Here is a 12,329-nt window from a genome sequence, read left to right on the forward strand (position 1 = left end):
GTCTAAGAGTAGATGAGATGTGGTATCACATACCTTTAATCCCAGCACTAGGGAGGCAGATCTCTGTGCATTTGAGGCTAGCCTGGTGGAGATAGTGAGTTCCAGGCCAGCCTTGTCTACATTGAGAGACCCTGTCTCTAAAGAAAAAGGGTAAGATACCGCCGGTGTCATCGTCCACCTCTAGAAAGAAGACTGTGTTTCTAACTTTCTAGTCCTCTTTTGCTTATCTCTAATCTGTGCCTCTTTGTCCCTCTTTTTTGTTTCTGTTTTTTTTTCCTCCCTAATAGCCCTGGCTGTCCCAAAACTCACTCTATAGCCTAGACTGGCCTCAAATTCACAGAGATCTGCCTGCCTCTGCCTCCCGAGGGATAATGCATGTATTTTTGTCTTTCTTCAGAAATGATGGCTTTCTTGTTCTCGGCCTCTTTGTAGCTTTACTACATATTTAGATGCACAGCATCGTCTCTAACATGGACATGTTTCATAGCTTTTGATAAACAGCAGCCCTGTGTCTCTCATGTTCCATAGCTGTTGATAAACAGCAGCCCTGTGTCTCTCATGTTCCATAGCTTTTGATAAACAGCAGCCCTGTGTCTCTCATGTTCCATAGCTGTTGATAAACAGCAGCCCTGTGTCTCTCATGTTCCATAGCTTTTGATAAACAGCAGCCCTGTGTCTCTCATGTTTTATAGCCTTTGATAAACAGCAGCTCTGTGTGTCTGCAGCTTACCTTTTCACCCACTGCCCTGGCAGCGTTTCACAGAGAGAGAGGTGGTTGGTTCCCTTTGCAGCTACAGAGAGTTTCCCAGTGTGGCCCTCTCCCACTTGACTGTTCTACAACGGATTGTACATTGCTGCAATTTTAATCAAAGCTGCTACAGACATCCTTGTCCAGGCCTCCGGGGTCACACAAACCAGTTTATCTAACACACAAAGTGAGCCTGGCATGGTGAACCATGCCCATAATCCCAGTACACAGGAGGCTGTGGATCAGGAGTTGAAGGCCAATTAGCAAACCCTGTCTCAAAAACCAAATTAAGTTAGGAATGAAACTGCAGGTGGTTCATGTAGTTGCTATCCTATCCAGTCCTATCTTCTAAGTCATGGCACTGACAGCTGAATTCCAACTATACTTTAACGGCAAGATATTTCCCAGTGTGGTTTCCTCCTGTCCGGAGAGACCCAGACCCAATGTTCTCGTTTACAGCTAAAGGAAATTTAGGTACCAGGATGCTGTGATACCCCGCTTCTCCGATGAGTCACACTCAGGCCCGAAGCCCCTAGCTCCCTCCTCATCTCTGCAGTGGTTCATTCCTCTCATATCCCCTCTTTTCTCAGGCTGAGGCCCCAGGCGTGGCCACTGTGGCATATCAAACTATTCCCAAAGTGAGGTCCAAGGCTTGGTGCTGACCCTACTGGGTCCCGTTTAGGAAGATGAGGCTCCTTCGAAGACGCCACATGTCCCTGCGTCTAGCCATGCTCGGCAGTGCCTTCATGCTCTTCCTCTTCATCCGGCAAAAGGACCAAAAGGACGTAAGCAAAAGGGAGCCGGCCATGGAGAAACCGTGGCTAAAGTCCCTGGTGGGCCAGAAGGATCACGTCCTGGACCTCATGCTAGGTGCCGTAAACAACATTAGAGATGTCATGCCCAAGCTGCAGATCAGGGCTCCGGAACCCCAGCAGACTCTGCTCTCCACAAACCGCTCCTGCCTTCCGGGGTTCTATACCCCTGCTGAGTTGAAGCCCTTCTGGGAGCGGCCACCTCAGGACCCCAGCAGCCCCGGGGCAGATGGAAAAGCATTTCAGAAGAAAGAATGGACCCCTCTAGAGACCCAGGAAAAGGATGAGGGCTATAAGAAACACTGCTTCAACGCCTTTGCCAGTGACCGCATCTCCTTGCAGAGGTCCCTGGGGCCAGACACCCGACCCCCAGAGTAAGTAGCACCCAGAACTCTCAGAGGGGACCAGAGCTTTCCCAGAAGTGTGGCTGGCAGGGCTGTGGTCACCAGCCAGTTGTCAGGAAGCAAGCTGAAGGGGATTTGAGACTAGGCAGGGATTTCTTCTCTTTTGCTGGTCAATTGCCCTTATCCCAGGGGCTAGAGTTCAGGAGTACTATGGTCTGGCAGAGGCCCATAGGGACATGTGAGGCTAAAACAGAGTTGTGGAGGGAACAGGATATAGAAGAAGGAACCCAGGGCTATAGACCAGGATCTGGCACAGGGAACCGGGAGGGGCTGGAACAAAACTGTGGCTTCTGCAGCCCTCGGGAAGCTGGACCTGCGCCTGCCAGCTGGGCCTCTGATGCTAAACCGAGAGAGGAGATAGTTCCTGACTGCTGCTCTGGTGGTCCAGAAGGTTCCCCCACACCACGGGTTCCCTCTAGTGAAGGCCACAGGCCCAAAAAGTTCAACTTTGAGAGAAAGTGTGTATTGGAACTCTTAGGGGAGGACCTTTTCCTCACATTGAATAGCAATAGTCCTCAACTGAGCATTTGCCTTTAATGACTCAGCCCTCTGGGCCCTTTGGACAGTCAGATCTCATGCAGCATCCAAGGTGCAGAGTGAGTCAGCTGTGGGAGCATCTGGCCTTTGAGCAGGGAGGGGTGGGGTACCCGAGCATCACCTTAGGGCACTGAGCCAGCTCAGGAATGGCTTTGGAGGAGGCTGGCTAGTAGTACATCCAGGGTAGAAGGAAGGAGCCACAGAGTTAGAGCAGCTATTCCCAAGTACAACAGGGAAGGGAGATTGGTGTTGTGTGTGGGGGGGGGTGCTGGAGTGGGTTAGGGAGCTCTACACAGATTTCTTTCCCCTCCTGGAGCTCCTCCCCTCCCCCCAGGACTTAGAGAGCTGTGTCCATCCTTCCATTGTTGCAGGTGTGTTGACCAGAGGTTCCGGCGTTGTCCCCCACTGCCCACCACCAGTGTGATTATTGTGTTCCACAATGAAGCCTGGTCCACTCTGCTGCGCACAGTATACAGCGTCCTGCACACCAGCCCTGCCATCTTACTGAAGGAGATCATTCTGGTGGATGACGCCAGTACAGAGGGTGAGGCTGGCCGGCCTGGGGAGGGGTGGGGCCCAGGGTGGCCCAGAGGAGGGCAGGCCCTCTCTAAGGGTCAGGCCTGCTGCTTCACTCCTGTCACAAAGGCGGGAGCAGGAAGAAGGCAGGTGGAGACCCTCTGTCCTTTCCAAAGTCCTTCCACAATCATCCCATAAAAGCATGGTCAGGTCTGTCACAGCAACACTCTACTCCTCACTCCAGTTTCTGTCTTAGCTAGGTTTTCTGTTGCTGTGATAAAAGCTCATGACCAAAAGCATCTTGGAAAGGAAAGGGTTTATTTCAGATTATAGTTGCATCCAGCATGAAGGGAAGTCAGGACGAGAACTCAAGGCAGGAACCTAAAGGAAGGAATGCCACATACTGGTTTGCTTTGCATAGCTTGCTCAGCCTGCTTTTACAACCCAGGACCCCCTGACCAGGGGTGGCACTGCCGCAGTGACATGGGCCCTCCCAGAAAACCAAGAAAGTCTCCCATCAGCACTAGACTTACAGGCCAATCCAATGGAGGTCTTTTCTCAATTGTCAATCCCTCTAGTTTATGTCAAGTTGACAGAAAAGAAAAGGAGAGGTGGGGAGAGAGAGAGAGAGAGAGAGAGAGAGAGAGGGAGGGAGGGAGGGAGGGAGGGAGGGAGGGAGGGAGGGAGGGAGGAAGGAAGGAAGGAAGGAAGGAAGGAAGGAAGGAAGGAAGGAAGAAGAAAGAAAAAGACCAACCAGGGCAGTACCTTTTCATAGCAGCCAGCAGGCCTGTGTTCCTAAATAAGTTTATATTCAAACTATATGTATTATATGTGTCTGTGTGTAGGTGTATGCATGTGTATGCAGGTGCCCTAGGAAGCCAGGGATCCCCTGGGGATGGAGTTTCAGGTGGTTCTGAGCAACCTGATGTGGATGCTGGGATCAGGACTGAGGTCCTCTAAAAGAGCAGCATGTGCCATCCCCCCAGACCCAATTCCTCTGTTCTCTCCAGTCACCTCCTGTTTCCCTGGGTTCATCCTTTTGTTTTGTTTTGTTCTGTTCTGTTCTTCTTTCTGTGTGTAAGTGTCTTGCCTGCATGTATGTCTGTGTACCATGTGTGCACCTGATGCCCTTGGAGGCCAGAGGGTCCCCTGGAACTAGAATTACAGAGGATTGTGAGACTCCATGTGGATGCGGGGAATTGGGCCCGGGTCCTCTGTAAGGGCATCCAGAAGTCTTTGCCACTGGGCCATCTCCCCAGTCCCCCCCCCTCAATCTTAAGGCCACATCTGTCATCTCTAAGTTCTCACCTGAGGACTCGGGCTGGTCCCCTTCATTTTCTGGGTCCAGCTTTGAGGATGTGTGCTGTCCTCCCTGACTGGGGAGATGCCATTACCCACAATGCTATTCACTGCCACATCTCTACACGTACTCCTAGGGGATGTGCATGCTCTGACACCCCTCCCCAAGGCTCTCAGACTCTGGGAGGACTGCGGGTGCAGTTCAGTGGGGAACAGCAGAACCATGGGGTCAGCAATCTCTGCACGTCTGTCCACACAGGATGAAATTTCCCACATTTGACTGTTTGATCAGATTAACTGGCTCTTGTTACACACACAAAAGGGCTGTGTCTCTAAAGGACAGTGTACTTGCTCTCCGTCCTCCTACCCAGGTGCCCCATAGCAGTGCTGTGACCATGATTAATGGGCATTTGATACTTGGGAGAGGAGAATCTGTGCTAGACTAGGGGACTTTTAATTCCTTGCCATGAATCAGAACCAGGGCCCATACTTCATACCTTATTGCTCTCTCTTCTTGGAACTTAATTTATTATTTTGTTTGTTTTGTTTTTTGTTTTTGTTTGTTTGTTTTGTTTTGTTTTTTGGAGACAGGTTTTCTCTGTGTAGCTCTGCCTGTCCTGGAACTCTGTAGACCAGGCTGACCTCGAACTCAGAGTTCCCCCTTCCTCTGCCTCCCAGGCGCTGGGATTATAGGCGTGTGCCACCACTGCCTGGCTGCTCAATTTATTTAGTTGAAAAGAAAAACTTTATTTTAGATTTATAGATTTTTTATGTATATGATTGCTTTGCCTGCATATCTGTACGTATACCATGTGCATGCCTGGTGCCTGTGGAGGTCAGAAAAGGTTGCTGGGTCCCCTGAAACCGGAGTGAAGGATGGTTGTGAGTCACCACGTAGGGACTGGAAACCAAACCCAGCCAGTGCTCTTAACTGTTGAGCTATCTCTCCAATACCTTTGTGAGGCTTTATTTCTTATTTTTTAAATTATTCCTCATTTTTTACATGCATTGGTGCTCTGCCTGCATGTGTACCTGTGTGAGGGTGTTATATCCCCTGGAACTAGAGTTACGGACAGTTATAAGCTGCCATGTGGGTGCTGGGAACTGAACCTGGGTCCTCTGGAAGAGCAGCCAGTGCTCTTAACCTCTGAACCATCTTCCCAGCCCTTGTGTTTTTTCTTTAAAATAATATCTTATTTGTACGTATGTGTATGTGAACGTGTCTGTGTATGGATATGCGCACATGAGTGTAGTGCCCACAGAGGCATGAAGAGGTTGAGTTACAGGTGGTTGTGAGCCACCTGAAGTGGGTGCTGGGAACCAAACTCGGGTCCCCTGCAGTTCAGCAAGGGCTCTTAAGCACTGTGCCGTCTCTCCAACCCCCAGGAAATAATTGTAGATCATAGTGAGTTCTATGAAGCAGTTCCACTAAGAGGGGAAAGGAACAGTGCTAGATACTAAGTCAGGAACTCTGTCAGCAGAGATACTGGGGAAGGCTACTCAGGCTGTCCCGCACAAAAAGAGCAGCCCAGGGCCCTTGGGCATGGTGTGCTGCTGGGAAAGCAGGCTGGCATGGCTGGAAGGAAGTGATCAAGGCAGCCGCAAACCTACACAAAGAAGTGAATGTGTGAGTCACCAGGCCTGTGTAAGCAAGCGAGTGTGCTCTTGTGAGTCACCAGGCCTGTGTAAGCAAGTGAGTGTGAGTGTGCTCTTGTGAGTCACCAGGCCTGTGTAAGCAAGTGAGTGTGCCCTTGTGAGTCACCAGGCCTGTGTAAGCAAGTGCGTGTGCTCTTGTGAGTCACCAGGCCTGTGTAAGCAAGTGCGTGTGCTCTTGTGAGTCACCAGGCCTGTGTAAGCAAGTGAGTGTGAGTGTGCTCTTGTGAGTCACCAGGCCTGTGTAAGCAAGCGAGTGTGCTCTTGTGAGTCACCAGGCCTGTGTAAGCAAGTGAGTGTGAGTGTGCTCTTGTGAGTCACCAGGCCTGTGTAAGCAAGTGAGTGTGCCCTTGTGAGTCACCAGGCCTGTGTAAGCAAGTGAGTGTGAGTGTGCTCTTGTGAGTCACCAGGCCTGTGTAAGCAAGCGAGTGTGCTCTTGTGAGTCACCAGGCCTGTGTAAGCAAGTGAGTGTGAGTGTGCTCTTGTGAGTCACCAGGCCTGTGTAAGCAAGTGAGTGTGCCCTTGTGAGTCACCAGGCCTGTGTAAGCAAGTGCGTGTGCTCTTGTGAGTCACCAGGCCTGTGTAAGCAAGTGAGTGTGAGTGTGCTCTTGTGAGTCACCAGGCCTGTGTAAGCAAGTGCGTGTGCTCTTGTGAGTCACCAGGCCTGTGTAAGCAAGTGAGTGTGAGTGTGCTCTTGTGAGTCACCAGGCCTGTGTAAGCAAGTGAGTGTGAGTGTGCTCTTGTGAGTCACCGGGCCTGTGTAAGCAAATGCGTGTGCTCTTGTGAGTCACCAGGCCTGTGTAAGCAAGTGAGTGTGAGTGTGCTCTTGTGAGTCACCGGGCCTGTGTAAGCAAGTGAGTGTGAGTGTGCTCTTGTGAGTCACCAGGCCTGTGTAAGCAAGCGAGTGTGCTCTTGTGAGTCACCGGGCCTGTGTAAGCAAGTGAGTGTGAGTGTGCTCTTGTGAGTCACCAGGCCTGTGTAAGCAAGCGAGTGTGCTCTTGTGAGTTGTGCAGTGTAAAAGGTGCTGGCACCTGCGGTTTGCTTTACTCTTCATTTTAATCTATACATTTAATACTTCCTTTTAAATATATGAACTGTTCTCTTGTGTGTGTGTGTGTATGATGCTGAGACTCAAACCTAGGACCCTGTGTACAATAGGCAAGGTTCCTGCCTCTCCATCTTAACCATGTTTTTCTTTCTCTTTTAGCCAGGCATGATGGCATTTACCTTTAATCCAGCACTTGGGATTTAGTCTCTATGAATTTGAGGCCACCCTTGTCTGCATAACAAATTTCAGACAAGCCAAGTTTATTATTATTTGGGTGTGCATGTACGTGCATGTGTTTACGTACAGGCACACATGTCACGGTGTGGAGGTCAGAGGGCAGCTTTTGGGCACGTCTCTCCTCCTCTGGCTCTCCTGCCTCTGCCTTCCATCTCGCTTGTAGGAGGTCTGGGGTTACAGACCCGCGCTTCCACAGCTGACTGGTTTTTAACATGGGTTCTGGAGATGGAATTCATGTCATCAGCACCCTGCCTTTGCCCTCTGAGCCATCCCACCGGCTCCATTTTTAAGTGCACAGCCCTTTGGCACTAAGTCTACCCGAATTGTTGTGCAACTATCACCATTTCTGTGCGCAGGCCTGTTTCATCTTCTCATATTGCAACTGTGTGCCCGTTAAAACCGCAGTGCCTTCTGCCCCAGTGCCACCATCCTACCTTCTTCTGTCTGCCACGTTTGACCACTCTAGGTACCTCAAGTAGGTGGAACCATATAGCCTTTGTCTTTTGGGGACTGGCTTCTTTCACGTTCCATAGATCTGTCTGTGGAACACACATCAGCGTTCTCTCTCTTTTTTCAGGTTGGATTATATTCCCTGGTGTAGCTACACCCCATTTTGCATATGCATCACATGTTGGTGGGCATTTAGCTGGGTTTACCAGTGGCTTTATGACTAAACCTGCTATGAGCAGGTTTACAAATATCTGTTTCAGTCCCTGTTTTGAATTCTTTTTCATCTGTACCCAGAAGTGAAATTACTAAATTGTATTGTGGTAATTCTGGGGTGGATTATTTTTTATTTATTGTTGTTTGGTTGGATTTTTTTTTCTGAGTGTTGGGAACTGAACCCAGGGCTTTGCACTTGTGGGAGAGTTAGTTCTTTCCTTCCACTCTGTGTTCCAGTAATTCAACTCAGGTTGTCAGGCCTTCATAGCAAGCACCTTCATTCACTAAGTCATCTCACTGGTCCTAGATCTGTCTCTAATGCACCTTTGAAACTGTTAGTAAACATTATCTAGTTGTAGTGTGCTAAGACAGAAGAATTGTGAGCTTGAGTTCAGCCTGGACCACATAGTGACACCACATCCTAAAAAACAAATAAAGCAGCTGGGCATTGGTGGTGCACGCCTTTAATCCCAGCACTCCGGAGGCAGAGGCAGGCAGATCTCTGTGAGTTCGAGGCCAGCCTGGTCTACAAAGCTACACAGGGAAACCCTGTCTCAGGGGAAAAAAACACAAAAATTATCTGATTTATGGTTCTAAGAGATGAGGTGCTGGGAGAGGTCAAGAATATAATTCAATTAGTTGAGTGTTCGCTTAGCATGTACAGGGTCCTGGGTATAATCCACAGCTCGGCATTAACCAAGCATTATGGCACATGCCTGTTTTCCTAGAGTATGGAAGGCAGATACAGGAGGATCAGAAATTCAAGGTCATCCGTGGGTACACGAAGAGTGTGAGACCAGGGGCAGGAATGATGCCAAGGACTGGAAGGATGGCGCAACACTGAAGAGCACGGCTGCTCTTTCAGAGGGCCCTGGTTCCCAGCACCCACCTGAAGGGTCACAACTGTCACTCCAGTCCTAGGGATCCAACACCCCCTTCTGGTCTCCATGGGTACTACATCATACATGATATACAGTCACACCTGCAGGGGAAAACACCATACACATAGAATAATTTTTTAAATTAGAAACTCAAAAGATGAAAGAAAAAATAAGAGACCCTGGAGAGAAGGAGACAAAGAGATGGGGGCTAGCACATTGCTCAGTGGTAGAGCACTTGGCTAGCATGCTTGAGGCTCTGAACACTGTCTCCACCACCATCAAACAATAAGGAGAGAGAGATAGGAAACTGCAGGGGAGTTTTGTTGTTGTTTGTTTGAGACAGGGTTTCTCTGTGTAGTTCTGGCTGTCCTGAAACTCACTCTGTAGACCAGGCTGGCCTCAAGCTCAGAGATCTGCCTGCCTCTGTCTCCTGAATGCTGGGATTAATGGTGTATGCCACCACCACCTAGCAAGGAAACTGCTGTTCAAAGTGGCTTCCTTATCTAAAAATATTCTGGGAGAATATGGAGTGGTGACTGGGAGAGTGGCTGACTGTGACAGCTGAGGGGACAGTAGGGATGGAGTAAGAACTGATCAGCTTGCTGTTGGGTTGACAACAGAGCTTTAAGGAAAGGAAGGGGCAGGGAGAACCCAGCTTGGCTCCAGGGTGGAACAGCTAAAGGGATGCTGGTCACCAGAAGAGGCTGGGGAGGGGCAGAGTTCTACAGGGCTGGAGGAAAGCCTTGGAGCCGTCACTCACAGAAGCACTGTGGGCCGTGGGCTGCACTGGGTGGATAGGGGCTTACCTCAGTCTTGTGGACTCTTACCCTGGGAGTGGGTGGCAGACTATGGAACCTAAATCACAAACTGTCATGTGGGGGACATGAGCACACAGGCTGGCCCACCTGTCTCTAGGCTCAGCTGTGCTATACTCTGCCCTAGGTCCTATGTCCAATAATCCCAGAGACGAGACGGAGTTGTCTGACTCTCCTGCCAGGACCTGAGGCCCAGAACCAGGAGCTCCCAGCCTGACCCCCTGAGACAGGAAGGAAGGCGTGGGAGAGCTCTAGAGCGCAGGGCCCTGGAAGTCAGAGCTCTGCTTCGCACTGTCTTACCACACAACCCGCTTCCTGCGATGCTTGCCACTGCTATCTCCACCATAGGCTTCCGGTGAGCAGAGATGAGCGGGTAGACTTCAGCCAAGCTACTGAGAAGATGACTCCCCAGCTGGGCTCCTCCTTCCTGTCAGCAACACCTGGCAGGGGCCAGGCTGGGGCTCACCCATCCAGTGGTGGTGGCAGACCTCCCTGCACAGGCCAGTGTCCCCTCCTGGACCGTGCATTGCAGACACTAAGTCACTCCTGGGCCTAAGCCACCACATGAGGCTAAAAGGGAACAGCCAGGTCCTGGCACCAAACACAAGAGGCTCCATTTCTGGAGCAAGACAAGCCCCCTTCTCAGGTGACTTCCTGGAGGGTTTCATTCACAGGGCAGTGGGTCAGAAACACTGGCCTATCAGAAGAGCTGGAAAAGAAAAAACAAGAGTTCAAGTTGCAAAGTATAGTTACTTACCCTGAGACTCTGCTCTCTCTGGCAACTTGACAAGTCCCTTTATTCTCTCTCCTCCTTGGGGAAGCAGCAAGACCATAGGTAGCTAAGGGGACCAAGAAACACCCACACCCCCAAGAAACTCCTACCCATTAAGTCCTGGTAGGTGACCTCACAGCTCTTGGAGGAGACAAGTCCACACAGAAGCTGCTTTGGACCCTTTCACGGCCATCATGTTTCCTGGGATGGCCTGGGCTCCAAGTCCTGGCTTTCCATCTGTTAACCTGAGGTTGAAAGACATGAAGTCACCTGCTTTAATGACTGGCACATAGTAGGTGTTCAAGTATTGGTGTGGTGTGGTGTGGGGTGTATGTGTGTGTGTGTGTGTGTGTGTGTGTGTGTGTGTGTGTGTGTGTGTGTTAGATATCAGTAACAGCACAATGAATTGTTTTCAGGACTGTGATTTACAAGGCACAGTGGCCAGAGCAGGGCCCAGTGTGAGCTCACAATTGGAAGGGAAAGGACACACACAGTTGTCCTCCACTGCTAAAGCTGCAAGCAACTCCATTTTACAGTTACGAACAGAAGAGGGGGCTGGAGAGACGGCTCAGGAATTAAGAGCATGTGCGTCTCTTCCAGAGCTCTGTGTTTGGCACACTGGGCGACTCAACCCTGCCTCCAACTCCAGCTCCAGGGCACCTGACATCCTCTGGGCCCTGCCACACTGCACTCACACACGCAGACACACACACACACACACACACACACACACACACGCACGCACGCACGCACGCACGCACGCATGCACGCATAACTTTAAAATAGAATCTTTTGCTGCTGCTGTTGTTGCTGTCTTTGAAACAGAACAGTAAGACAGATGTGGTGGTGCACACCTTTAGTCCCAGCACTCGGGAGGAGAGGCAGGTGGGTCTCTGTGACTTTGAGGCCAGCCTGGTCTACAAGAGCTAGTTCCAGGACAGCCTCCAGAAACCCTGCCTTGGGGGGGGGGGGGAAGGAGCCTCTCCAGGTGTTTCCCACAAAGGGAAGAGGCAATCGAAGTCCCTGAGGCTTGGTCTGTGCATGGAGCAGAAACAAGGGCAATGTGGCTGAGAGGAGGAGCCAGTGCTCCCTCAGGAGGAGCCAGTGCTCCCTCAGGAGGAGCCAGTGCTCTAGCACAGGGACCCTCCCTTCTGCAGACTCCAGTCCAGCCTGCACTAAGCTGGCAGATCACCGACCACCTACTGTGATCACCATGGTCTGTCTAGCTTCCAGGCAGTCAGTCAGTCATTCCTTAAGATATACGATCATGTCTGCATGCCCCCCCCCCGCCCTGTACTTGGGTCCCTAGCACTGTGCAAGCCTGTGGACACTTGATGCTGTTTCTTTTATATACACGGATCTCTTATGAAAAGTATGCATTCTTCCTGGGCATACCCAGCACTTGAGAAGGGAGTTGGAGGCAGGATGATCAGGAGTTCAAGTCCAGCCTGGGCTACATTTGACCCTATCTCTAAAACAGAAAATTGTTTTCTCTCCTCTTGTTATACTGCTAGAGGGGAATTGATGCTGGGCATCAATTGATCCATACCCACAGTCCCTTTTAGTATTTTGTCTACTTATCTGGTTTTACTCTCCTTAATGGGTTCCATTTACAGAGGAGAAAGTCAAAGATTAGGCTTATGCGGAGCAGTGTAGCTTAGTGGTGAAGCACTTGCCTGACATAAGGCCATGGGTTCAACCCCCAGCCCCTCACAGAGGGTAGATGGCCACAGGCACGGGACCCACCCTGATGGCAGACCTGTCCTCCAAGGGGCCCAGCCACAGGCAGGGCTCCCTCCCTGCATGTCTCCCCTGTCTGCTTTTGCCTCTGTAATGGCTCTGCACAGGTGTGTGGGAAGGTTGACATTCAGACCTGCTGGAGACCTGGGAGTGCCTGGGCTTGGTGCCCACAGGGAATTAGTGAGGAGCTGGTAACAGTGGCCT

At 50.7% G+C, this 12,329-nt stretch overlaps 1 protein-coding gene across 5 annotated transcripts in view; it reads left to right on the plus strand.

Moving 5' to 3' along the window:
• The window catches only part of Galnt6 (polypeptide N-acetylgalactosaminyltransferase 6), a 36,330-nt gene that overhangs the window by 11,974 nt on the left and 12,027 nt on the right, over positions 1 to 12,329 (plus strand). For all 5 annotated transcript variants that reach the window (XM_040753788.1, XM_013111390.3, XM_013111393.3 and 2 more), the window contains 2 exons: positions 1,339 to 1,934; positions 2,873 to 3,045. In XM_040753788.1, the coding sequence (XP_040609722.1) occupies positions 1,435 to 1,934; positions 2,873 to 3,045 (673 nt within the window). In that variant the 5' untranslated portion in view covers positions 1,339 to 1,434. The remainder of the gene's footprint in view (positions 1 to 1,338; positions 1,935 to 2,872; positions 3,046 to 12,329) is intronic.

The sequence above is a fragment of the Mesocricetus auratus genome, unplaced genomic scaffold (genome assembly GCF_017639785.1).
Source record: "Mesocricetus auratus isolate SY011 unplaced genomic scaffold, BCM_Maur_2.0 Super-Scaffold_100010, whole genome shotgun sequence".
Classification (NCBI taxonomy): domain Eukaryota; kingdom Metazoa; phylum Chordata; class Mammalia; order Rodentia; family Cricetidae; genus Mesocricetus; species Mesocricetus auratus.